At 42.0% G+C, this 27112-nt stretch overlaps 1 protein-coding gene across 5 annotated transcripts in view; it reads right to left on the reverse strand.

The window, feature by feature from the left end:
* Window positions 1-27112, reverse strand: part of PPARGC1A (PPARG coactivator 1 alpha) — a 643921-nt gene that overhangs the window by 334485 nt on the left and 282324 nt on the right. For 2 of the 5 annotated variants that reach the window (XM_078068450.1, XM_078068451.1), the window contains one exon: window positions 12317-12403. The exons of the other annotated variants lie outside the window; for them this stretch is intronic. In XM_078068450.1, coding sequence (XP_077924576.1) covers window positions 12317-12403 — 87 coding nt within the window. The remainder of the gene's footprint in view (window positions 1-12316; window positions 12404-27112) is intronic. 5 annotated transcript variants of the gene reach the window in all.

A 27112-nucleotide genomic window follows, 5' to 3' on the forward strand; every position in this document is an offset into this window, starting at 1 on the left:
ACCACTGTCCTATAGCAGAGCCTTTTCTGTGAGGCATGCTCAGATCTCCCATCACCTGGCAGTCTGGTGTGGTGCTTGGGCATTTAGTCCAAATTCTACCATTACAATTCAACGGCTCAGGGCCAATTACTTAGCTTTGCTGTGACTCAGTTTTCCTTCTTTATAGTGGAGAAGATGATACGAGGACATATCTCATAAGGGGTGTTATGAAAATTAAATGAATTGATAAATGTATAAAGCCCTTGGAACAGTGCCCATAAGTACTAAGTACTAAATAAATGACATAGTAGAAGTAGTAGTAGTATTTGGTTGCATGAGTAAATCATGGATCCTGAGAAGTTACACGTCAGTAACAGAAACAACAAATGCTGATCTCAGCTCCCAAAACCAGAATCAACATTCAAACTTGTCACACTGTATTAATGTGTATATGTGTGGACAATGATAGGAAGGAAATAAGCAAAACCAAAGCCAACAGATGTGTGAATATAGGGTTATATGTGGTTCTTACCTATATTTTCAAATTTTTCTTTAGTATCATTGTTAGATGTGTAGCAATTAGAAAAACAGAAACAATTCTCTTCCCCATCCTCTCTTACAACTCTTTTGTCTGCCCAGGTGAGAGCCTAGATGATTCCTCCATGCTCCAAATAGGACTCTAATCCTCACCCATAAAGTTGAGAAAAGAATCTGAATTCTGGGGTAAAATGAACTAGCATCTCCCCTAACAACCAATGAAACCTCACCCAGCGAATGATAGAAAGTGACCAAATACTCCTCACCCTCTAAGAAGGTGGGCAACCCAGAATACGTCACCAGGAAGAATACTTCAATAAGGAGTCAGGGCACCGAGTGACAGGAATGTATCATGTAAGTATGGCAATAATTTTAAATGTATCTCCATATTTTAAGGACTGCTATGTTTTGCTACTAAGGTTAAAATGAACTTACTGGGTGTTCTAATCATTTGAAGCATGTGAATATAAATGGCAAGACTGTATCTAAAGGAACAGTAACAGGGGGTGGCAGGTGGAAGATTTAACCTTCCAGATTGTAATTCTTCGTATAACCACTGAGACTCAAGATGAGGTGATGAGGGTAACTTTAGATAACCCCTTAGTTAGAGCCAAAGGCTTCCACAAACTGCTTGGTAGAGATCTACAAATGGTGCCCAACGTTCCATGGTATAGGACTGAACAGCCAAAGTCCACATGCCATCACCCAGCAAATGGCTCATCATCGTAATGTCTAGAAAACTACATCTGATCAAGTCCAAGATCTCTGTGGCTTTAAAGCTGTCTTGGAGAGGGTCAAAGAAAAGCATCAGGGTATACTGGAAAGAATATCAGACTAATACTAATTAAAATAATACATTAATAATGGGTAGCATTTACTAAGAGCTTGCAATGTGCAGGGGACTGTGTTTTATATGCATTACCACTTAATGCTCACAACAACCCTTGAGGTAGATATTATTATTATCTCCATGTATAACGCAGAATCAGAGAGGCCAAAGTTCAAACCCAGGCAACCAGAGGCCAAAGACCAAGCTTTTAACAAAATAATGTTCATGTTTCTCCAGCACATCATGCTCTCAAAGGCCTTCACACACATTGTCTCAACTCAGCCCACGACAATACCTGCCTACTCACTTACTCACTCGTAAGGCAGGTGAAATCACAGTCACCATTTTAAAGATGGATAAACAGAGGCTCAGAGAGATTGACCTGTTTGATGACATACAAATTAATAAGATGGCCAGACCCAATTCTGACCACAAACAGTCCCCCTAGAAATCTCCCAATCTTCCTAGTAAGCACCATCGCCTCCAACTTACTTCATGTCTACAGGCCTGAATTTCCTCATCTGTAAAATAGGTAACCTTTATTCTAAATCCACCTCCAGTCCTAACATTTGATGCTTCCATAAATGAAAATTAACTCATGCCACAACTTATTCGAGCATCCACTCGCCACCTATGAGATATAGTTCAACTTCCTTAGTCCAGGAGACTGGTCCCACTCACCTCTCCAGACTCATCTCTCAAGCGCCTACCTCACTCCTATGCCCAGACCACGCCTGCTGAGCCAGGTGGTCTGTATTTGGTTCGCTTGGCCCAGAACACTCTCCCCCAGCCAAATGTTCTCCTTGCTCAGCAAAACCTGCTGAGATTTTCTCACCTGCTTCCTGCAGGAAGTGTTTCCTGTGCCTTTCAAATAGACCGGGCCACCTCCTTGTCTCTAACCTCTCACCATCCTCTGTAAGGGCACTTGTTCCACTTTACTGCATTTCTTTACTCATCCGTCTACCTCCCTCGGCTGCAGCCAGGGGCCATATCTATCGTTAGTATCTAGCACAGGGCTAGGCACACAGGGCTTGGTGGGAACAAAAAAATGTTGAATGAGCAAAGGAAAAATTTGTAGGCTGAAGAGGTATTGACAGTGTTTTTAATCTGAGCCCCAAAGTTATATCTAGCACCCAAAACATAATCCGCTGATTGCTCTAAAAGCATTAAGAACTGACTTTACTAATTCCATCACCACTCTACCACTACAGCTATAATCAGCCAACAAAAGATAAATGATTGTCCGAAGTGCCAAGCATTGTTTGGAGACTATACATTGCACCAGTAAATAAGGCATGGTCCCTGCTCTGGTAGAAATCATATGCTAGCTCGGAAGTTAGGTATGGAGCATACTTCAGTAATGATACTACAATAGGACACGTGGTATGAGAAATTTTATACTGGGCCACGAAAAAACCGAGAAGGTTAAGCATCCTTCTGAATATTTCCCCAACTAATAAGATTGGACAAATGGAAAGAAATCACTTACTCTGATTCCATATATTATCCCTCTGCAATGTATATGACTACCAAACAAAAGAAAACCACATTAGTTAAAACATCGCAACTGAAACTATAAACCAGAATGCAAGGATTCCAAAGGTGACCTTGGTTCTATACTTCAAAAAGGAGTTTAATAAACCAATTTGTTAATTGGAAAGAATATCAGAAAGGAAGCCTACTCTTGCAAGCACCTGAGAAGGAACCATTTTGTACATAAACATACCTCTCATGACATAAGCAGAGGTCAGCGGCTCTGATATGTGAATTACGAATCACGCCGCCGAATCGTTAAGGTAAGACTCTCTAGATGGCATAGCGTCATTCTCAGGCACACTTGAAAATAATGAGCCCACATTTATGTTAAAACATGGCATAGTTTAGGCTTTTCGCTAGTTCACATTGGTCTTCCCCTGAATTTGTTTGGAGCATTTACAGAGTGCTGAGGAAGACGTTTTGCATGCATCATTGAATCCTTCCAATGACCCCACAAGGCTGTGCTATTCATGATCATCCCCATTTTGCAAAAGAAGAAACTGAGGCAGAGACACGAAACATTAAACACATCCAACGCTGCGCTCTTACAAGTGGTAGAACCAAACTTCATTCTCTGTTCTTTCTGACGCCTACATCCTCCAGTAATCTATATGCCATATTACCCTCATGGAACGTCACCAGATCAGAAAAAATTCAATCCATTATCAAAATCAACTACCAAACTTCTTTTGGCGTGTTTTTTTGTTGTTGTTGTTCTGTTTTATTTGTTGTTGTTGTTACTGTTTTGGAGAAAGAGCTAACTGCTCTAAAGCTCTTTCTCAGGACTGCCTGAAGTCCTGATGACTTTGCTGGGACAGACAATATGCAGTGTTCCCGCTGGAAGTAGTTAAAACAGCACAGAATTCTCAAGTAATACAGCAGCTGCTAACAACACTGTCACCGTTACACTGTTTAGTCAGCATTTGTACCTCAATGACTTCCTTCTCTTGATATGTGCTTAGGTTACCAAGAGAAAGCTGAGAGCCTGTTAATGCAAAATACATCGAATGCAAAATGTTTTTGCTCCACCCCCTGCTCTCTCAAAACTGACCTTAGCAATGGGGTCTTCATAAGCCTTCCTGCGATTTAAAGGTTGATTCAAAATCTGCTAGGGAGTTTCCCAGGCATTCACGTATTAACATTTGCTGTTCAGATTTTTTTTTTCCAGACAAACATCCTTTCCAAGGGTTCCTCTGGTACCTTCTTCACTTGACCTACCTAATTTAGAGCAGTCCCCAGTGCCGTCTTGGTGGTGACGTTGCCCTGTGATAGCTCATACACACGCATACATTACTGCTGACATTTAAAAACATTCCTAACAGTTTGTGCGAGTACATGGTAAACAGATGCTATGGGATTTTTTACCCATTATCAGTCATCTCTGAAGACTGCAGTCAAGTGACAGGTTTTTGAGACTTTTCGGTCTAACAGCAAGAGATTTATTTATTTTTTTTTTTTTTTTTTAATTTTTTTTTTTAATTTTTTGAATATTGATATTATGGTACAAAATGGCATTTGGTGTTTACTTCCCCCCCCAGCAATACAGTTCAGCTTCGTGGGTTATTTTGAGGCCCTAGCACCCTCTATTCTGCTGGTCTTTTTTTCTCCCTTGGGGGGGGAAAGTTGCAGACTTTTATGAACTCTCTGATTGAAGTACCTCCATCTGAATGCAGATTAAAAGTTCCAACACCTGAGAGCTCAAAACCAATGAATATTTATACAGAAAACCAGCAGATGAATATACTCTAAATCTTCAAATGCAAGTCTAGTCATGGGTTTTATCTTATTTTAGGACTTACTTTTTATTAAAATGAACTCTTGCATATTTACACTACAGAAATAAATGTTATTTGTAAGCACAATACAGTAGAGATCTTACAAATGTTTGCTCTGGGGAAGGCAACTTGGCTCCTCAAGCAGATTTTCTTTATTTATCAGGTCTTCGTTGAAGCGGGGTGTTATTGTATGTGGTTGGCATAATTTGGGACAGTGAAAATATATTCATCTAGGGGAGATTATTCATTTAGTGGCCAAGATCATTGTGAGTTCCTCCTTAGATGGAAGATTTCATTGATTTCACAATTTCCCCCTTTCATTGGAAACTTCTCTCTGGACTGCTTTTCTAGAAGGTAGAGGTTTGGACAAGCAAGCACAAAGGAACACTATTTGAGCAACAAGTTGATTTGCCTTCTCTGTGAGGTGGCTTCACACACTTTGGTTTGATAGTTAATGCCCCAGTTAACAGTTATTAGGTGCTTCTTCTATCAGAAGAAGAAGCAAACGTGAGGTGTATGCCGAAATCATAACCTGCCTCCAAGAATATAATAGGAGTGAATGACCAACGGCCCTCCGAACAATTAGCTCCAGAGAATGGTTGGATTTGCAAAGTCAGGCCAAAGTTTAATGATGCCAGGATCAGAGGCTTCTAACCTGACTCACTCAATAACACAAGTGAAAGTAAGTATTGTCACCAACCAACACCATCAGACAAGCAATGACTCCAAAACACATTAAAAAGGATGATTTCAAAGATACAGAAATGCTCCATCTTAGGATAACTAAGCTGAAGGTGAAAAATCAGCCCATTCCTTCCCTAATCCCCTTGCAACGTCTTGCTGTTCTTTAAAGTGCAATAAACCCCACATAAAAAAAAAAAAAAAAAAAAAGCCAAGTGGGATTATCAGAATTTAGGGAAATACAAATTTTAATTGAACCCACCATGCATCTTGAGACTTCCATGCCCTCAGAGTACTGAGGACTTAGAATATGCACATTTGCCATCATGTTCCTGAACTTATTCCTTCTTTTTCATAAAGTAAGCTTAGAGATAAATGTTTACAAATCAACCCCGTCATCATTTCTTCATTTTAATGCTTAAACGCTTCATTTTGATTGCTGCCTTTTTGACATTTCACCAAGGAAATATGTTTGCGTGTTCGCAATGCCATTGAATCAGCAATTAGATCTCCATATTCCAGATGTCATGAGAGTTTTCAATGCATCTTCCAATAAAATTTATTTCCGAACTTTGGGAAAAAAAACCCACAAATGTACTTTGTATAAATTAAGCATATTATCCCTATTTTTCTAATTGCTACATTTAACACAGAGAGGGCATCTGAGTTTATTAATTCAAGGATTTCACACCATTCTACATAATAATTTTTCTTGCAATTAATATAGTTTGGGATTATTTATGGGAACAACGAAGGCATCTTGATTCACTAATTTTTTTTTTTCCTGGTGAAACAGGAGACATGGAGACAAATTTATGCCATTAGCAGGATGCTACTACACTCTTCATCCTTTTGAGTCTGTCCTGAGCCTTGGCACTCTGGCTAGCACAGGAAATACACTGTCAAAAGTGGACAAAGAAAAATGGAATTCTGGTCTCATTCCTGCCTTCATTAAGACTTCTAACTTCTTAACTCTCTTCCTACAGATCTCACATCGCTCTGATTCCCCTTTAGCATATGAAGCTAGCTTGAAGGTATAGTTTCTGTGACACCTTGGCCATCATGTGTCACCAACACAAACCTTTTCCTTTTTCAGTCCTTGGTGAACTGAATATACAGTTTCCCTGCTCTTTGCAACAGACTCTAATTGACTCTTTAAAAAATACAATACACCAAAATGGCTATACAATGTGCAATATGGCACCACCATAATATTTAAATGGGAAAGCAGAGGTACCTGTTTACCCCAGGACTCTTTTCTTCTCCAAGACTCTGTTCACCTGATTTAGAAGTGCACACGCACACCAAATCATCATCCTCATTAATGTAGGAGCATAGCCAAGTGAGCAGAGTAATCCTTCCCTATGGCCCTCTTACAGGGCACACCCATCACCACTGAAGGCCCTGGCAGACGGCTGAGGTTCCACTCCCTCTATTATTCTCGAGACAACTCTTTTGGCATGTTCTCCTCTAGTAAGAAAAATGACACAATCCAGTGCTCCTTCCGATGGAAGGATTTTGCTCGGTATTTACCCAGTTCTGAGTGTAACACTAGAAGAGCTTGACTCCCTGTTCTCCTCCCATCCGTAGAATGTTTTGCAGATACCTCCTTCTGGCCCATCCCACCTCTTGAAAAATGTGCCTGAGCAAAAACTCATCTGTTAGTAATAGAACTGAAAAATGCCTCATTCCGGCTAGAAGTGGTATGAGAGCTGCAACTGCTCCAGCAAATTTATTTTGCCTTTCAAGGGTTTAATTGCACACAACATGGTGCAGTTTTGATTAATCCTTCAGAATTTAATATATACTCTGGGGGGGTCAATATGTTGATTCTTCATGCATCGCTATCATGGGAGTAACTGGAATGCGTTTAAACACCACGGGAGGTACACTTCTCAGACTTACCTGGTCCTGCCAAGGGTAAAAAGTGCTCATTAATGACTCCATCCAGGAGGGGAGCCAGCAGAGGGGGTGTGCTTCCTTTCTGACACTATTTCTGGTTTGCTTGGCAGGCACATTTCCCTTGGGGAGGTCCCAGGTGAGGCACACACTGGAATCTTCCAGGCTTATGCCCTGATCATTTTAATGAGAAAACAGCGTCGAAATATTGGCACGTTGCATCTAGCCAACATATGGAGCCACGGTACAGGCACTTAATTGAACTGTTTCAAGATTATGAAGGGTAGAGTCAACCGGGTCAATGAGTGTTTATTCTGTGAACTCGGGTTATGAAGAGGTGATTCAAAGGTAATCACAAGTCCATTTGCCATTTTCACAAAGAATGATCTTTTAAATTCTAGATTCTATGTCCCTGTAGTTGGATTTCTAATGGAGCACAGAAAGACTACGAGTTACAGCGTGTTACTAAACATGTGAACAGGCGTAATAAGATCTCATGATTTGAGTGAAGAGAAGCAGACTCTTAAGTTATCTCTGGAAAGTCAGAATCAGAGGTGAAGAACCACAAGAACAGTGCTATGGAAACGCTGCACTTGTGAACTCATTGTACCAACTATTCCCCAGGAGGGAGGTCTGCTTCAACAGAAACAGGGGGAAAAAAAATAGAGCACAAAACGTACAATCAGAGGGAGACTCAAATCTTGGCTCTGCTGCTCTGTATAAGGTAAAACAGCCTTTTTCAACCTGTTCTCTCACCTAAAAATTGTAGTATTAGACCCACTTCAGGGGGGTCATGTTATGGGATGAATTGTGTCATCCCCAGAATTCATATGTTGAGGTCCTAATTCTTAGGACCTTACAATGTGACTATATTTTGAACTAAATACCTTTAAATAGGTAATTCGGATAAAATGAGGACATGTGGGGGGCCCTAATGCAATATGACCTGTGTCCTTATAAAAAGAGGAGAATTGGATACAGATCCACACAGAGGAAAGACGATCTGAAGACAGAGAAGACGGCCATCTATAAGCCAAGCAGAGAGGCCTCAGAATGAAATCAACCCTGCAGACACCTTGATCTCAGACCTCTAGCCTTCACAAGTGTGAGAAAGTAAATTTCTGTTGTGTAAGCCGGCCAGTCTTTGGTAGTTTGTCATGGCAGCACTGGTAAACTAATACAGATTGTTCTGAGTCTCCAGCGTCATCCGATACAACAAGTGCTCAGCGAAGCACAGGCCTTCAGAGAATATTAGTCGCCATTCTCCCCAACCCCATTGTACAGATGCACAAACAGGAATAGGTCAATTAAGATGAGTTGCCTAAAGGTGATATAATACATGAGAAAGGAGGAAGTCACCTTCTGAAATTCAGAGACCCAGAGTGCCAGCTAGACTGCCTCCCCCCACAGGTAATGGGAGTACAGTGGGCATGAGGAATCACACCAAACAAAGGGCCTACATGACATTCCTGGCTTCTGGCCAAGGGGAGATTCATATCTCAATGTAACTTCAACATTTCTAAGCCACAAACAAGGGGTCAGTGGGCCAAACAATTAAGCAATGTCTAGCCCACCCCCCGTATAGAGACAAAACTACTTGACAACTTTATGAGAACTAACCCAATTCTAACCATCACCCTCAAAAAGGACATCCAACATGATGTGAAACTTTCACAACATGATTGTGAAAACTTTTTCAGTCATATTCATAGGTTGTCATGAAAGCATGTGAAGAGCTTCATGCCAAAGAGAAAATCAGAGCACCAGGAGGCCAGGGGCAGTGTGGAAGTCAAGACTCTGAATATGTAACTGTCCACCCCCCTGGGCTGAGTGCTCACCAGATTAAACCAGCTACGAGACATCTAAAAGTTAGAACAACAAATGCACTGCCAGGTTTGCAGTTAAGCTGCAGTCGGACAGGGCCACCAAGTCATGTGTGCCCCCCTCTTAATCCCCCCCTGAAGGTCAGGTGATTCACCCACGACCTAAGAAACATGCACACCCACTCACAGCCTGATCTAATTTGGTTTCTCTAGTTAAGTCAGGTCTCTCTCAACCTCCAATTCTTGGCATTTCTAAGAACCACAACCAAAGGGACAATTGGATGCAGGCCAATTGCAGTGAAATTAGAAGCTGCCTTAGATACACCACGGTATACAGAACAGGGACTTGTTTACTCAACATATAAGTTAAGGTCGACAAGGGAAGGAACGCTTCCTGTTCACAAATCCTTTCGGGCTGTTTGTTTTGGGGCCTCTAGTTTGTTCCTGGTGAAATCCCGAAGTACGTGCCTGGGAATAACCAGCTCGGTCACCTGAAATGTATTCTCTTTTGCAAATCGCTTTAGTCTTACCAGGCCTACCAGGATTCAGTTCCTGCTTGTTCTTGTTAAGAAGCAAAAGGGTAGAGTTGTGCCTCTTCTCACAAAAGCAAAGCCCTCTGGCCATGAAAATGGTCAGCTCTTCCTTATACTACCACTGGAAACATCAGGAGAAATCCACCTGAATGCAAAGATCCTAGTGTGTGCATATGAATACATTTCACCCTTCCCGAAAACACAGCAGGGACTGTCTATTAAGCAACAGTATTGATTTAGAGACTTGCTCCTTTAACCTACAAGACACTCTGTGGCCTCTATCCAGCACCTCTTTTAACTTCTGTGTTTGGGGCCATATATTGTGATCTACCGAGGGAAGCTTGTTTCCATTAGTAACGTCTCCTTGTAAACTCCGTGGGGTTCTCCAGGGCAGTTTTTCTTCCTCTGAATCGATGGTGGATGCAAAGTGGGTTAAGCTATTTCAAAAAGAAGCAAGTCACTAAGTTGTTTTTCTCCACCATCAGAAACTTTTAATTACATATGTTTACCAGTGAATATTTGCTAAATGGTTATTTTTAAAAAAATCAACTGACATTAATGATTCTAAGTGTGAAATACACAGATTGCTTAAGTAAACACCGCTTTCTTTTTTACAGAGTGTAAGTGAAGAGAAAAACAGACTTTTGCTCTTCATTGATGAAATACTGTCTAAATGATCTCATTTAGTGAGAAACAAAAAAATTCCCGACACAAAGATCATTGCTGTCCTCCTGACTTGTTTCTTGTGGCCTCAGGGATACCTGAGGACTCTCGACAGTGCATGATAGGACTTGTGAGTCCTCTACATGAGGGTACACTTCCTTCTTTCCCATATATTGATAAGCATTTAAGTGCAAGCATCAGGCAAACTACACACTCAGTAACTCACAAGGGAGGTGCTCATTTGTGAGCTTAAATACTGGAACTGAGTGCACCAAAAAGGAGATCTGTAAAACTGGTCCATTACGGCTCAATTATCCACAGGATTAAACCTTAAAGGCAAAATCTCTGAAACAAGTTCATCTGAAAACCCAACTGGAAGCCTCTCCAAAAAACAAACACACAGACAAAACAGGCTTGCTCCTTCCCCATGGAGAATGGAGAAGAGCTGGGGTATCTCCAAGTAACAAGCAGAGGGAGGCCCGTCTTCTGCCCTTCTACTCCAGAGGTCATGTGGAGAGTGTCACTCAGTCAGGAGCCAAAAACTGCCCGCGATGCCTGTCTGCCATCTGGCTGTGTGAGACATTAGACCACAAAGGCACGGGTGAGAGAATGATTCGCCCTCAGCATGGCACCAAGGGTAAACATGAGGCATATCATCTTCAAATGCGAAGGACATGCTCAGAGATAAAGGTGGGGACAGTTACAGATAAACTTGACTCACATTCGGGAAGGCATCCATCAGATCACCTATCTGATCATGGGCCCTGTAATCACATTGCCTTGAAACAGGAACAAGGAATTTCTTTTGTTCACAACAATGCCAAGGATCTGCGATTTCGTGGCCTGATCATTGGACAATACTATATTGAAACTTCCCAAAAATAGCATGCTCCTCAAACGTCTGTATTGCCAGAAGAGGACCGAGACAATACATTCTACCCTCACCTTGGTCTCACACCATTAATGGCTCTAGAAATTCCTAAAACGAATGCCAAGACCCTGTTGTAAGAGAAGCTGGATTATATGCCAATGGCCTAAAAATAGGATTCTGCTGACAAAAAAGGAGACAAAGAAAGGTGAATCTCTTTCTTTGTGGTCACATACCTGAGAGAAGCATGACTTAGAAGGATTCTTTCAAAACCCCAGTTCCTGATGAACATACTTATCCTCAAAACCACCGAGACATCAGCTCTTTCAGACAAGTAGGAGACATTGTCCCCATCCCACCCAGAACCTTCCAAAAGAAAGCAAAGATAGAGTCCCATCCAAAAATGATGGAGGGCGATCTTGGCAACACAGACTTTTCTGTTTTTTCCTCCTCTGAATCATCTTGAATAATTCTCCGTATAACAGAAGGACTAGTAGGAATCGGGAGAACTCTAGAAAGGGCTAATTATTAACTGTAGGCTTCTCAGCCCTTAGAGGCACCAGAAGATACTGAGCCAGGATCCTCCAAGCAGTGAGTTAGGGAGAGAAATAGGGAAACAAGGAGCAGGCAAAATCCCTTACTCCAGAAGAACTGCTACACAACTCTGACAAAATGTTTTCTATAATTCACAAGATGGTGGGCACGCTGAAGGGGCACAAAGAGCAGAGCAATGGCCAACTGGCCTCAGAGTCCACACATTCAGTCCCTGCCTATCGTGAGTTTGCCTATCCCGCAGGGAATGGATTACTAGAAGCATCTACACAGATGTCACAGGCAGCTGTGAAGTCCCTCCAACACCTTCAGTGTTGACCTTGTGCTCAAGAACTGCTGAGCTGATAGAGTTTGACCCCAGATCTGGTGTTTTCTAGCCAGCTATGCCAAATTATACATTTCTCAGGGGAACCAGCAGGGATTCCAAGCAAAGTGGCTAGAGGTAGAGAATATGGAATCCAAAGAATTACTTTATCAAGCAAAAGCAGGAGGCCCTGGGGAAAACGGGGCATGTTTTCCCCCTTCCAATGCAGACTTTCTCACTACTAGCTTTCATCTCAAAATGACCACCGAGGCATCGAAAATTCAAATGAGAAACAGGCTGGTGAAGGAAAGTCGCTTGCTTTTATGGCATATCTTACTTGCTTGGAGGCAAAATCTGTTGCTGCATTTGGACTCCTGAGAGAACGGGCTGCAGCTCTCGCTTCAGGATCTAAAGATGTGCCCATCTGAAGCAAAGAAAGAAACATTCAGTTTCCTTCAGTGAAAATAAGACACCACAGGTCGACAGGTTCTAAGAACAGCTACCAGGAAAAGGGACCATGCTTCTAATCAGGGCACAAAATCTGCTACCAAACAGTGGCTCAAAAACCAGGGCCTCATGCTAAAAACGATCACCCATAAAACCAATTTATGACCCTTCCCAGAGGAACTCAAAGAACTATTATTCTAACGTAAGAAAGTCAGCATATAGTATTACATTCACTCAACAAATTAAATCATCATGGCCCACACAGTCCCACCGCCTAAAATGGATGGCGTAGAGGAATAGTTCATTCGGCAAAGATTTACTGCGACCAACACCAATAAATATTCCAGGTACTGTTCTAGGTACCAGGGAGGCAGCAAAGAAAAAAACAGACAAAATCCCCTGCTCTCATGGAGCTTACACTTCAGGAAGGGTGAAAATGGAGCACTGATTAGTAAGTGAAATGTATGTTATATCAGTGATAGGTACTGTGGAGAAAAGGCAGGAAAGAGAGAAGATAGTCAGAGAAAGTCACACAAAATGATAGTTGGACAAGACCTAAAGAAAATGAGTTCATTGGTCATGTGGGTATCCAAAGGAAGAGCTTTCTGGACAGATGAAGTAGGATGTGCACAGGCCCTGAGGCTGGACCATGCCTGGGATGGTCCAGGAACAGCAAAGAGACCACTATGACTGTAATAAAGTATTAGTGTGCTTAGTAATAGTAACATAGAGAGAGGAGCAAAATGGAGTGTGTATTATGGGAGGGAAAAAGGCAAGTAAGAAAATTATCAGCATAGGATGACTATGTTTATTTAAAAATAGGTGTATAATCTGTATCTTTTAAAAATAGGTGAGAATTGGGGCACCTGGGTGGCTCAGTTGGTTAAGGGTCCGACTCTTGGTTTCAGCTCAGGTCATGATCACCCGACTGTGGGATTGAGGCCCACATCGGGCTCTGTGCTCAGTGCAGAGTCTGCTTCAGATTCTCTCTCCCTCTCCCTCTTACTCACTGTCTCTCTCTCTCTCTCTCAAATAAATAAAATCTTCAAAAAAAAAATAGGAGAAAGTACACCAAAAATGTTAAGAGTGGTTATTTGGGGGGGGGGGGGACGAATTATGAAGATTAAGAGAGTGGTCTTTGTTCTCTTCTTTTTGATTGCTTCGATTGTCCATTCAGCCAACGTCTACGGAGAGTGTGCCCACGTAGCAGACACTGGATGGGTAATGGTGAATAAACAGACAGAAGCCTTTCCCTCCTGAGCTGGTATCCTAATAGGAGAAAGGGATAGTATAAATAACAGGAAATAGGCAAAAACTATTGCAAATTGTGACACGTGCCTGGTGAAAGTGGTAAGGGAAGGTCCCAGCGAGGAAGTGACTTAAGTTGAGCCCAAAAGGATCAAAAGGGGCTGATCATGCAAGAGTAGCTGGAAGTGCTTTCTAAAGGGGGGGCTGAGATATGTAAAAGCCCTAAGGCACGAAAGAGTCCTGTTTGAGCATGAAATAAAGGTATAGTAAATGTGGAAATGTAAATTAGAATAGCATGAGATGGTGTGAATATGAATAACTTGTATTTATATATTTACAAAATATATACTTTATAATGTATATATATAATGCATATTTATAAATGTATCTCTCACTTTTTGAAAGCTCACTACGTGCCCCTTCATTTTTATTTTTGTTTTAAAGATTCAAAATATACTCTTTTTTAATTTTTTTTATTTTTTTAAGCAATCTCTACACCCCCACATGGGGCTCAAACTCATAACCCCGAGATCAAGAGTCCCACGCTCTACCAACTGAGCCAGGTGGCCTGCCACTTCATTTTTACCAAAGACCTACATCAGTACCTGTTTTCGCTAACTGAAAGAAATCCAAAGAGGGTTTTTGGTTTTACGAAAACATGTGAAAAGTAAAAACAGCTGTCAGTCTTGGTCCTACAGTCACCCTAGCCATAATAGAGGCAGCACACACCCCAAGCAGTGAGAGTGGGACCACCCAGCTCCTTCTCCAGGCACGACGCTCAGCATCTCAGTGTCAAGCCACCATGGCTTTGAACTGTGTCTGTGAGCATCTGTGCTTTATCTCCATTTATTCTGTGCATCCATCAGTAAGACGTGTCCTGAGGTATCAGAAAACCTAAGAGAGGTTATTCTGGGGGGTCTGGGAACACTCAAAATTTTTCCATATAAATTTATGATAATTGCTTCTTTACATCATTTCGGCTCACAAAAGTTTTCATAGGAATGTTCTGTTTCGGGATAGCAGGGGAAACCTGTGTGTTTAGTCTTACATGGTTATAGGACTGTGCCAAGTATTGTGATCACTTATTCATTCAACAAGCGTTTGTTGAACATCTATTACATGCAAGCAACTGTGCTAGGGATAAGGTTGTAAATAATACAGAGATGGTCCCTGCTCTCAGGAAGACTTAAGTGAAATCAGAGGTAAAGCCAGGATCTCAGAACTCCCACTTGGCATTACAGCACATTGGGGAAGAGCCAGTGATGAATTTCAGGAACCTGGCAGTCTTACTCCAAGTATGCCACAGACTTCAAGCAAAAATAGCAGCTAAACTGGTTTTCTTTAGCGTGCTTTTGACTGAACGAGTCTATGTGCCTTTCTCTTGTTCACATTCCACCAGCCCTGTTGACCACATGCTCTATGCTGATGCTGATGCCGTGCTAAGAGGGAAAGGGATAGAGGTGGAAGAAAGTTTCCCCTGAAGGAGCTAGCAGCCAATCTGAGGAGACAGACAGGCAAACAATTAGGGTATACAGAGCGTCCCGTGAAAGTATCTGCACAGTCAGTCTTGTGATGATTAACATGTATTTTAGCAAATAGGGTGGACAGATGTTAACTGTTTTGACTACCTCAAAGTCACAAATCTTCAAAAGCCCTCACCAGCGCCAGCATACATGATGTACGATGTTAGCTTCACAACGGTGTATATTATCATCAGGACACTCGGTGCCCTAACGAACACTCTGATGGAGGTATACACAGGTCTGTGATTAAGAAACAGGGAAAGGGGGGCGCCCGGGTGGCTCAGTCGGTTAAACGTCTGCCTTCAGCTCAGGTCACGATCCCAGTGTCCTGGGATCGAGTCCCGCATCACTCCAGGGAGAGGTCTGCTTTAGAGCTTTAAGGATGGCTTCCCAGGGGACGCGATGCAGGAGCTGAGTTTTAAAAGAAAGCAGGAGTTCAATGGCACCTTGGAGTTTCCATATACAGATATGCAAGGCCCTCAGGGACCCTTCTCCACACGGACACTGACTGTAGGTATAGACAAGGGGACCCTGCTCCCCTCATTAGAGAACTGCATGGAAGGGGGCCTGCCATGCAGAATAGGAGCTCCCAGAAATGGGCACCTGCTTCTCCGCCTCTCAGCCCCACCAGCCTGTCTCATCCACCTCCTCCCTTTCTCTCTGTCCTCCTTTGAACCTTTCTTGTCACCTCATCCAGACATTAGAAGAACAGAGCCAGCATCCCCATGAAATGGATGTGCTGTTCAAATAAACGTTGGCCCTCCTCTGATGTTGACATTTGGCAAAATAACCCAAGTGTTATTTCGCATCTCAGCCAGGGGTGTGTGTGTTTTCACTTCTAAGCTTTGTGAGGGCAATAAACATGTTTCGGGTCTTCCTTTTACTTCTAGTCTCTGCATCCTTGAGAGAAGGGAATAATTAGTATCTTGTATGACTCCACATTTTTCCACCCTTTCAAGTCTGTTTTGTGCAAAAGCTAGTGTTTGTTGGATGTATATATATTCAAATATACATGCACGGGTGGCTGGGTGGCTCAGTTGGCTGAACATCTGCCTTCGGCTCAGGTCAAGATCGAGGGTCCTGGGATTGAGTCCCACATCAGGCTCTTTGCTCAGTGGGGAATCTGCTTCTCCCTCTCATTCTCTCTCAAATACATAAATAAAATCTTTAAAAATATATATACATGCATGCCAGGCACAGACCTAAGCACTTTACAAGTATTTACACACTTAATCCCCGCAACTCCTCTGTTATTGGCTCCAGTTTACAGAGGAAGGAAGAGATGAAGTGCCTCGCCCAGAGTCCCTCAGCCAGCACCAGCAGCCATGACCAGGCAGCCTGGCTCCAAATCCACCTGCACTTGTGACAAGACAGTGCCCTTTGTACCACCCGGCATGGTAGGTAAATCAGCTTTTGCCATCTCCACCAACACATCATGGCGCAAAGATTCAGCCGGTCTGTGTTTCTTGCCACGGTCATGCCCTCAGATTCGGAACCCACTTCCCTGAATCCTCCGCCCAGTTCTTTTCTGTAAAATCCTGGTGCTCTGAAAGGATTTATGACCAGAATGACAGATGCCACCATGGAAAAGCCAAAATCTGTCCTCCCCAGCTTTGGAAATCTCATTGGTAGGAGAGGAGATGTTAAAAACTCAAGTCACTCACAGAAAACCAAAATAATACCACATCCTCTTAGGTTTCTAAACACCCAGTATGAGACAGCGAGAGACAGGAGGATAATTCTAGATGCATAACGAACAAATAGCAAATTTAATAGTGTGGGCCTTGTTTATACTTCTGCCATCAACTTTAATGATGAGCCTATTTATGCTAAACTTCACTACATTATCGGAGTCATTAGTGCCTGTAAGTGAGTGATAATGTGCTTGAAACTTCCACAAGGACATGTAGCTTTCTCCAAGCCTTACATTTCGATGTTGTGAGATGCAGGTCCAGTGAGTACTTTTGTTCCTACACCTAGAACAACCATTTGGTACTATGCCCCGGAAAGCAGCCTAGAGGCCAAACAAGTTGGAGGATGTGAGTTAAAGAGAGTTAAATAGACTTGTTTCACCCCAAAACCTCTAATGTGGCAGAAGGTGTTATTGTGTCCTCTGAATCTCCAAGATGGGACACAGTCAGTCAGATTTTCTGAATATTGACCAAAGAAATTTTCTTCAAAAGAGGACCTCTCTAATTATTAGTCTGTTAAAACAGTAGTGTAATGAATGTTGAATTCAAAAACAACAACAACAAAAACCTGTAGCAAAAGCCAACATTTGAATCATAATAAAATATAAACAGAACATGCATTGGTTCATCACTTAGCATTAGCCATTGTAGGCATGGGCTGAGCAAAGTGGCCATCCTCAGCTGTAGGTACTCCTGAGGATTTACATGTTACCGAGAATGCACATTTCTGCAAATGTGAAGTCCTAACTGAGAAGCGCTCAATAAAGTTAGAATCAAAGCTTCAACAAAGAACCTCAAAGACAGCATGAGTGTTTCCCTTCCATCAATGTGAGCCAGAAGTTTCATATAACCTCAAGTATTCCTACACTTGGGACCACAGGTTCCTTTGCCCACTGCCTAGGAAAGCCCAGCATCATTAGATCTTAAAAGGAGGTACATATTAAAAACTCCAGCCAGCATGAGCATTTTTCCCAATGTTGAACCACGTTATTAGGAGACAAGCTACATGCAGCCTAAATTAGGCCCGAAAAATAAAATCAGTACAATGATCAATGCTACACCTTAGCAGAGCTCTGAATGGGGCTAGTGGGAATGGAGCAGAGAGGTATTCTTATGCAACAGACCGCAGCATCTTCTGACAGTGTCCTCTCATCAGAAAGGTCTTCCCCTGACCATCTTGTCTGAAAAAGCACCCTCAGTGCCTCTTCAGCCCATTCCCCCATTGTGGCTTTCTATAACACTTATTGTCTAATAATATCTTATTATTTTTCTTCCATATTGCCTGCCTGCCCCTGACTAGAATGTAAGTTCCATGAGCTCAGGGACAAATTCATCACATTCATCACCATACCCCCTCCCTGCCCACCTGGAACAATGCTTGTCACAGAGTAACCATGCAATAAATACTCGCTGAGCCCTGAATGAGTGTTCCACTTTTGGGAAACTTTGACTCAGATAACAGGTACCCTGTCTTGGGTAGGGGCAGCCCTGGGTTTAATCTCCCGCGCTACGTTGACGCAACTGTCAGTCCTCCTTACACTCTTATCAGCCCAACCTAACCCAGGGCAAGAGAAGGAAGGAAAACAGGAAGTCTGGGAGAAGAAGGCAGAGCTCTGGTGCAGAGCATCACCAAGGACCTGTGTCCTTGGGCTCATATGCTAACCAGAAGGTCAGGCTCTTCAAGAAAGACTCACAGGGAACTGTTTCTTAGTTTCTTGTACCAGGGTAAACAATTCCAAGCATTGGTACCAGCACTCTGGGCACAGGGGACATGTCAAAGCCTTTGAACACTTGAGAGGACCCCTCTTTGTGACTTTTCTTGCACTGGATATATTTTATGGCCTGCCCTGCCCAAAGCCCCTTCTGAAGAACCTGAATAATTCAAACACCCTGGTTGGGCCACCTGCCCCCTTACCCAATCTCATCCACAAGGTCATAGCTAGCCAACCCCTGACTGACCAGTGGCCAGTCAGCTCAAATTCTCCTGACAGAATATCTAAGAGTGACAGAAACCATCATCCCTTGGCCATGGGCCACAGAACTGTGAGGTCTTAACAGGTCAGGGCACGTAACCATATTGGCCCATAAATGAGCAGAAGGAAACCAATCAAAGTACAGTCAGCTGGAGAGAAGCAGGAAAGAGATGCTGTGTGGCTTCAGTAGTTAAGAAGCACAAGATGCCAGGCCCCACCCTCTTTGAGACTGGAGAGATGCTTTCACTACTAGAGATGCCATATTCCAACTTGCCCAAGGTCTGAGCAGTTTTCATTCCTATGTGGGTGAGGCTGCCCCCTCCCACAACCCCAAATATGCCCCCTTTACTTCAATTAGCCTATGTGGGTTTTCCTACTTCACAGGCAAATATACTCTTGGCTGGGACACCTACTTTGGGTCTAAAACAAATTGGCATTCATGATTGGCATCTTGTTCTTTATCTGCATTCTCAGGGCTATCTACATAAATTCTGTTTTCCACCCTTCTTGTATGGCCCTGCTCAAATCCTACCTGCTCTTTAAAGTCTTCTTTGAGCCCCAGCAAAATGTTCATCCCCCCCACTTACAAAATCAGCCATAATCTCGCACTCCATGCGGCATCTACTGAAATTCCTTCTCCTACATGTTGAGCATCTACCTTGTGCTCTGCCAGGTCCTGGATATACAAAGACCAGAGAGACATGGTCTCTGACCTCAAGGAGCAACTAGCAAGATGACAGGAAACTAGCACATCAACATAAGTTGCAGCACGAAGTGTTAAGAACTAAACAGAGCAACAAATGGGCAGGGAGCCCCAAGATCTCCTGTGTAGGTTCAGGGTCAGAACTGGTATTTCTGTGTCTGTAATAAATCCTAAGTTCAAACAGGCTACGTCAGTGGGAAAATTTATTTGCTCACCATATCAAAGCTATAGGTGTATGTACAACACAGAAAAAAATGTTCTTAGAAATGCTTCTGTCATGTAGACATGGACATGATGAAAAATATTTCCTCTTCATAAGTGAGGCCAGTCACAAACAGTAGCTGAGACAACCCATTAATGACATAGACTAAATGCCTCCCTAAATGCAGTGTGCTTGATTTATCAGTCAAAACTGTTAACATGCTCAGTAGCGTCAAAGAGTGCATTCAAATCATGCTGTGTCCAAATATTCATCTCTGGCTGATTTTCCTTTTCACCATCCCCATTAAAATTATTACCACACTTATCTTTAAGCGGGGGTGGGGGGCAAGCACACTTGAATGAATGACAAAAATAAAATTGACAAAATACAAAGAGAATGCTCACAACAAGGAATTAAAGGATAAAATAGTTTTGATCAAGACTCTTCTATATGAGCACAGTTATTATTAGCTCTATCTATCCTGCATGGTAAGTCAAGAATAATGAAGATATGCCACCTGTATATATTTCCATAATTCATTATTTCCTCCTAAAGCCAATACTTCTAAAAGACAAAACCAAGGTAAGCAGTATTAATGAGTTGTTGGATTTAGAAGTTTTAAAAAGATTTTAATATCTAGCATCTTTTATGACAGTCTGCTAATAAAAAAAGTAAGTTTGGAAGTAAAAAGACAGAACCTGTGTCTACAGAATTAGGCTGGAGTTCAAGCAACAAGGCCTATTATGTTGCCATTTTTATTACTAATTTGCTCTGTTCATTTAAGGAATCAATTTGCTGCCATTAAGGGCTTGGATTTCATATATTTTACAATTAACACACATTTCCTGACGTGAATGAGCTACCCAATTCATAAGAGCTCAGACAAGCTGTCCTCTGGATGGTCCAGTAGCGCACATGTTCTTAAAATGTGTTTGTAAGTAGGACAGAAGTGCCGTGATGCCTACCACTCAATAAACAGGAAAAAATACTGAGCCGTGTGGAAGTTTTGTTCAACAGTTATATGTATTTATAGATCCTCCCACAATAAGCCAGTTGTGAAATAATAGAAATTAAGAGGGGCCTTCCTGGACTTCACTGTTTTCACCTAAATCTAAATCTAATTTTTCCTTAACTTACAGCAAACCTCATGGGAGAAGTTGAACTTCATTGATTTGGAATAGGATGGATGACTATCCTTCCAAAACCCTTCAGAAAGGTGGAGTGCGCCCAACTTTTGGGGAAAAAAAGAGCTTTTACAGATCATAGTAAATCAATAACTCATAGACAGTATGACAGATACAGAATATCCTTACTTAAGATGAAAAACAAATTGTGCATTGCAATCTTTAATCAATGAACAGCTAACAAATCAGCAGTGCAAACAAGATGAGAGAGTCTTATTTCATCCTCAGTCACGAACTGAAGAGATACACCGGGCTGTGTTTTGTGGTTAAAAATTGTTCCCAGGATGGTGTGCTTGTGAGCTATTGAGTAAGAAGGTCAGTGGAGACCAACCGGCTGTGGGATTTGCGATGCAAGTGGGTGGAACATAAAAGGGCACTCTACATAAATGTCAATTAATGTATTATTCTTCTACAAACTTCCTTTAGCAAGGACTGTGGTGGCTTTGAAGCCTCTGTTGTTCTCGTGGGAGCAAGAATGAGACCTCTTGCTTTAGCTTTTGATTAAATGATGTTCAGAAGAAAACCTATCAACATAGACTCAACCATTCACATTTAAACCAGAGGGCTTCACCCACCCCAATTAGCCCAACTCCTTTGAAATGTTACCAAGGGGTCCTTTCTTTTCTTGTGCCAGTTAACTCTAAAAGACTGTTGATGGAGTGTAGCTCCTCAGTTGCAAAAACTCTAATGTGCACTACACACAAGAGATGTGCTCATCGTAGCCATCTTTTGAGTGCCTAAAGCATTAGGACTTCTATAAGCGATGCTCATTTTATAGATGAAGACTCTGACAATCAGAAAGGTACAGCGACATGCCCATGGTCATACAACTGAAAGAGGCAAGGTTGGGACTCACGTCAGGTCAATCTGATTCCAAAACCCATTACCCTATGCATTACACTGTGGCTGGGGACTGACTACTAGCCACAATGGCCCATTCTGATTTCCAATGCCTCCCCACATACCCTCTCCTCTATCATCATGTATCTCCTTCGTGTCCCAAATGTGCCTTGTGCTCTGCCACATGCACTTTTCCACATGTAGTTTCCTGGTTCTGGGATCCCCTCCACTTTTTAAAGTCTACCACACTCCTCAAGGTCCTGCTATAGCCCTATGTCCCCTAAATGCCTCTTGTCTCTTGTTGCTTCCAACAAGGCACTTCCACTGCATCTAACATCAGTTACCTTTTCACGTTTCTCTACTTTGCTTCTCCTCCCTGCCACAAATTATATGTTGCCTGTGGGCAGAAACTATGCTTAGTGTCTCAGTCCGCTTGCTGGAAGTCCAAGATGAAGGTGCTGGTAGATTCAGTTCTTGGTGAGGGCCCTCTTCCTGGTTGGCAGATGGCTGCCTTCTTGCTGTGACCTCACATGATAGAGAGAGGGCTCTAGTCTCTTCCTCTTTCATAAGGACACTGATCCCATCTTGAGGGCTCTACCTTCATGACCTCATCTAAGTCTGATCACCTTCCAAAGAGCTCACCTCCAAATACCATCACATTGGAGATTTGGGCCTTCAGTGTATGAATTTTGATGGAATATCAGTCCACAGCACCTAGCTATTAGTACATATTTTTGCACCAAGGTCTTTGTATTGATTAGATACATTAATTCACTTATTCACAATAATCCTATGAATAGGGTTATTATCTATTACTACTAGTACTATCCCTATCCTACAGATAGGGATGTGAAGGCACAGAGTGGTTAATAACAGCCTAACATCATGGAGCTATTGAATGAATACAGGCCTTATGGTTCCAAAGGTTACCCTCTCAAATTTGACACCATGGCATCCTCTAAAAGGGAACCCAGCAAAGTGCCTCAGACATAGAAACAAATAAATAATTGCAGAATAGTTGGAATCATCAAATTCAATCAAACTCAGAGTCTGTGGTGGCAGGGAGCATCTGGTTCATTTGTTTAAACAATAAGGCACAGGGAGGGGAAATGCATGGCCTGATGCCAGCGCCAGTCTTTTGTTGAGGAAACCCAAGAAGAAAAGCATCGCTCCTCAAATGAGGGAATTGCTGGATGCTTCAAGGTTTTTCTTTCTTCTTTTTAAGCCACTTCCACCCAAAAACATAAAGATAAATTTTAAAAGAAGCTTTTCATTAACTACAAAGGCCTCGTAACTGTCTCACTTTTCTATCTGTACTTACATCTTTAAAAAAAAAAAAAAAAGGCAGCACTAAGGACAAACTGTTTCCTGGGTTGGTATTAAAATCAATGAAACTCTGAAAGTCAGCTTTCCATTCATGCAAATGTTTATGGAGCACCTGAAATGTGTGAGACAGTATGAGTTATCATGGGACAACAGCAAGATATAAGTCAACACCCACAGAGAGGGAGGGTAGCGTTTCACGCAATGCAAAGGATCCCACCACCATGTGGAAAATATACACAAGGAGTTATGGGAGTTATGGGAGCACACAGAAAAATCAGGGATTGAGTTGGGGCTTTGAGGTTCAGAAGAGTCAGGAGCTACATTTGTCTAATGCTACAACACAAACTGCAATAGAGCCTTTGCTGAAATATTTTAATCTTTGCCATTTATTATTTATTATTGCTGTTGTTATTATTATTAGCCATAGCTAGGAAGCACCTTCCAATAAAAACAAAGGCATGAGCTAAAGTCACTGATTAGCTCCTTGCCAAGCACCCTTACAGTTAATTGTGGAGGTTAAAACACTCCTACCCTAACTTTAGCTCTTCAATGAATAAATGTCTATTTACATATCACAAACAAGGTGGAATTTCTCAAATCTCACCTTGTTTGCCACTCGGCAACACTTCCATGTGCTAACACTCTGTTCAAGACAGAAGACATTAATTAAATAATTAGCCTTGAGCTCAGACATGTAAACAAACACAATTCATGAATTTGTTAATTGTTCTTCCCTGCTGTGGACATGAGCTATTGTTAGCAACAGTAATAATAGCACTGACTCTGTTTTCAGAGAGACACTTGGGATACAGGAGACAAAATGAGCTCTGATGTGAAGGAGGGACTGAAGTGGCGCACAGAGTGTTTGAAAATACTGACTGTGGGGTCGTTCAGTTCACACGGCCACATGGAAAAGAAACAGGAATACTGGTCAACCAAAGAACCTAGTCGATGGATTTTAGAATTTGTACCAAACACTAAGAATTCAATTCTTTTTGCCAGGCTTGCATCTCTCAGAAATAAAAATCATTTAGATAAGATCTCAAAAAAATGACACGCTTTGAAAAAAATACCGAGCATTAACACCTCCCCTTCTTTCAGTAACCAAAAGACTTGATCTGAATAAAAATGACACTAGATAGTACAGATTTGTGTTCCAATATTCTTCCAAGATTTCTTTATAAATGAAGTATAAATAGCAATTATCAACAGACATGTGTACACTGGGCATGAAAGACAGACGCCGGTTGACAACGGATTTCTAATAGGAAATCTTAAGGATAACTAGAAAGCACACCAAAATATCTTTCTGCTATTTGTTAACATGTCAATCACTGCTTAGTCCATAAAAATTTCATAAAGTACCATACACATTTCCCCCAAGTTCTTCATCACATGAAAACCTAGTGATATTATTTTTCGTGCGATGTTAATGGGGGCAGATGGTGACTCTGCTAATGAATGGAAGTGGTATGATCTGATTTTCATGACCTGGACTGTAGAATTTCTATCACTACAAGCCTGGAAACAAGATCAAATTGAAACCAAATTGGGCCATTGGCCCCAGAGAGGAACGCTGAGCTTGGCAAACAAAAACAGATTCTTCCAAAGACCAGGGTCGGGGGTGGGGATAACAGTAGAGAACATATGTGAAAGGGGGAAAAGGAGAAGTGGGTAGAGGACAAATTATCTTGGGAAAGCCAGATGTTCTCACAAAGAAAGATAGAGAGGATCATGAGGCAAAGAAAAGGAACCCTCAAACCCAAATTCAGGAGCCAGCTTTCCCATTAAGACACTTGAAAGTGATAAATGCTGTTATTTTTAATTTTTTTCAAACTTCAAGGCCCAATTTGAATTCCATCTCCTCCAGGAAGTTGCCCAGCGTCACCACCTGCAAGATGTATTTCCCCTCATCCTGCGAACTCATAAGCTGTATTCCACCACAGTGACTAATGTGTCTGTATTGACTCTCCAGCCAGACCCAGGAGCTTCTAGGAGGCAAGAGCTGGGCTTCACACTCTTCAAATTCCCCACAGGACCTGGACATGCCATCCCTCACATAATAGATGCTCAAAAAAATGCCTGTCAAATAAATTAATCAAGCCAGTGACTTTCGTCTAATATTCACAGAATCTGAACATTTTCATTGTCTGACTGCAGAGCTTAAAAAAAATTGCAGGAAAACTTGGGGCAGATGCTATGGGAAGAGTCTTCTGCAAGAGGTGGTGGTGGCACTTGACTAAAATTCAAAACACACGGCCAGCCAACATGATGAAAGAATTCCTCTCTGCCTTCTAGTATCAAATGTTCCCACTGACTTCAAGCCAGGTGAAGTGCATGCCCCTTTCTGGTCACAATCATGATGGCAATCAAGTCATCCAACCTTGAATGAATAAGTGAGTGAAGGAATAAACAGGCACTGGGAATTGGGAACTCAAAAGGAGTAAAGCTCTTATCTCGGCCCTCATGAAGCACACAATCACCCAGGAAACATAAAGCAAGATACAGATATAAAAACCAATATTACAAAAGCCAGGGTAAGATTAAGTCCCAAAGAAAAACAGAATGATGTTGATTCAAATAATTGAGAGATTTAACAGGTCAGGGCACTAGGAAAAGCCCTTGTAGTAGTTGCTAAGTCTTGAGCTAAGCCTTAAGAAATGTATCAGATGCCCATCCATCAAGTGGGTGTCCCAAGCCAAAAAACCAAGAACCAGTATGACATAGTAAAAGAGCCTAGACTTTGCTCAGATCTATGGTCTAGTCTGAGGTCAGCCACTTATAAGATGGGTGCCTTATGTGAATTGTGCTCTTCTTTGAAGCCCAGTTTATCTATAGATAGGAAGATCACCACTAACCTCAATGGACCCTTACATTAAATGTGATAATGTATTTGAAATTGCCTGGCAAAATATTTTGCAAAAGGTTGAAGCTAAAGACCTTAAGGTGCATTTGAGAAACAAATCAATCAATGGAGTATTTGCAAGAGACATACCATGGACCCAACACTCACTACCAAAAATACAAGGAGAATATGAACAATCAGTGTATTTCATTTCCCATGCCCTCATGAAGCTTACAGTCTAGTTGTAAGAACACAAACACCAAGGCAAGTGTAGCCCAGGGCTCAACAGAAACCAGGGTGACCAATGATCCAGGTCTGACCCAGACTGAGCAAGTTCCCAGGACATGGGAAAACCGTCAGGAGCTGGTCACCCTCTTGGAGAAGTGCAAGTTACAAGCTTCACAAGAGTTCCACAAAAGGAGCTAACCCTAGGACCTGGATAATGGGAGGAGGATCCGTGCAAAGTAAGGAATTTTTAGACCTCTGCATCCAGCTTCTCTTTCTTTCTATTCTCAGGGTTCTGAACATTTTTTTTTTTTTTTTGAAAGAAGATCCACCCACCTTAAAACTCAAATTTAAATAGGACCCTGAGCTTTGAATATGAAACCTGGCGTTCAGGTTCTGTTGGGTAGAGGCAAACGCTGTTTTTCTCATTTTGAAGATGGATAAACTGAGCTCCACAGACAGGCTAAACAACTTGTTCAAATCAGCGACACAGCTGGAAATAAAACCCAGTTTCTTTACCTCCTGGTTCAGTATGTATTTTGGGATATATAACATAGGCTTCAAACAGTGTTTAAGTTCTATTTAACCTTAGTGGGGAATGTTCCAATTAACATATCCACCCCCGGGGTGTTTCTCCCAGTTGAAATTTTCTTCCTTTTTCGTAATGTGAAGGAGACACTCTCCCCGCCCCCTACCTCTTTTTTTTTTTTTTTTTCCCCTGGCAAACGTTAGTGGCTTCTTTGGCTTTCTGTTCAATTCGACTCAAGAGAAGCTTGAAATGTATTCCATTTTTTGTAACAGTTAGGAAGGGACTGTTAAGGGGTGGGGAAGATCAATCACTTGTGAAAAATGCTAGGTGTCCCATTATGGTATGATAAGTTCAGGGGCACAGCATATGCATTTTTTTCTCTCTGAATAAATGGCAG

Source organism: Halichoerus grypus, chromosome 3 (assembly GCF_964656455.1).
Source record: "Halichoerus grypus chromosome 3, mHalGry1.hap1.1, whole genome shotgun sequence".
In the NCBI taxonomy this organism is placed as follows: Eukaryota; Metazoa; Chordata; class Mammalia; order Carnivora; family Phocidae; genus Halichoerus; species Halichoerus grypus.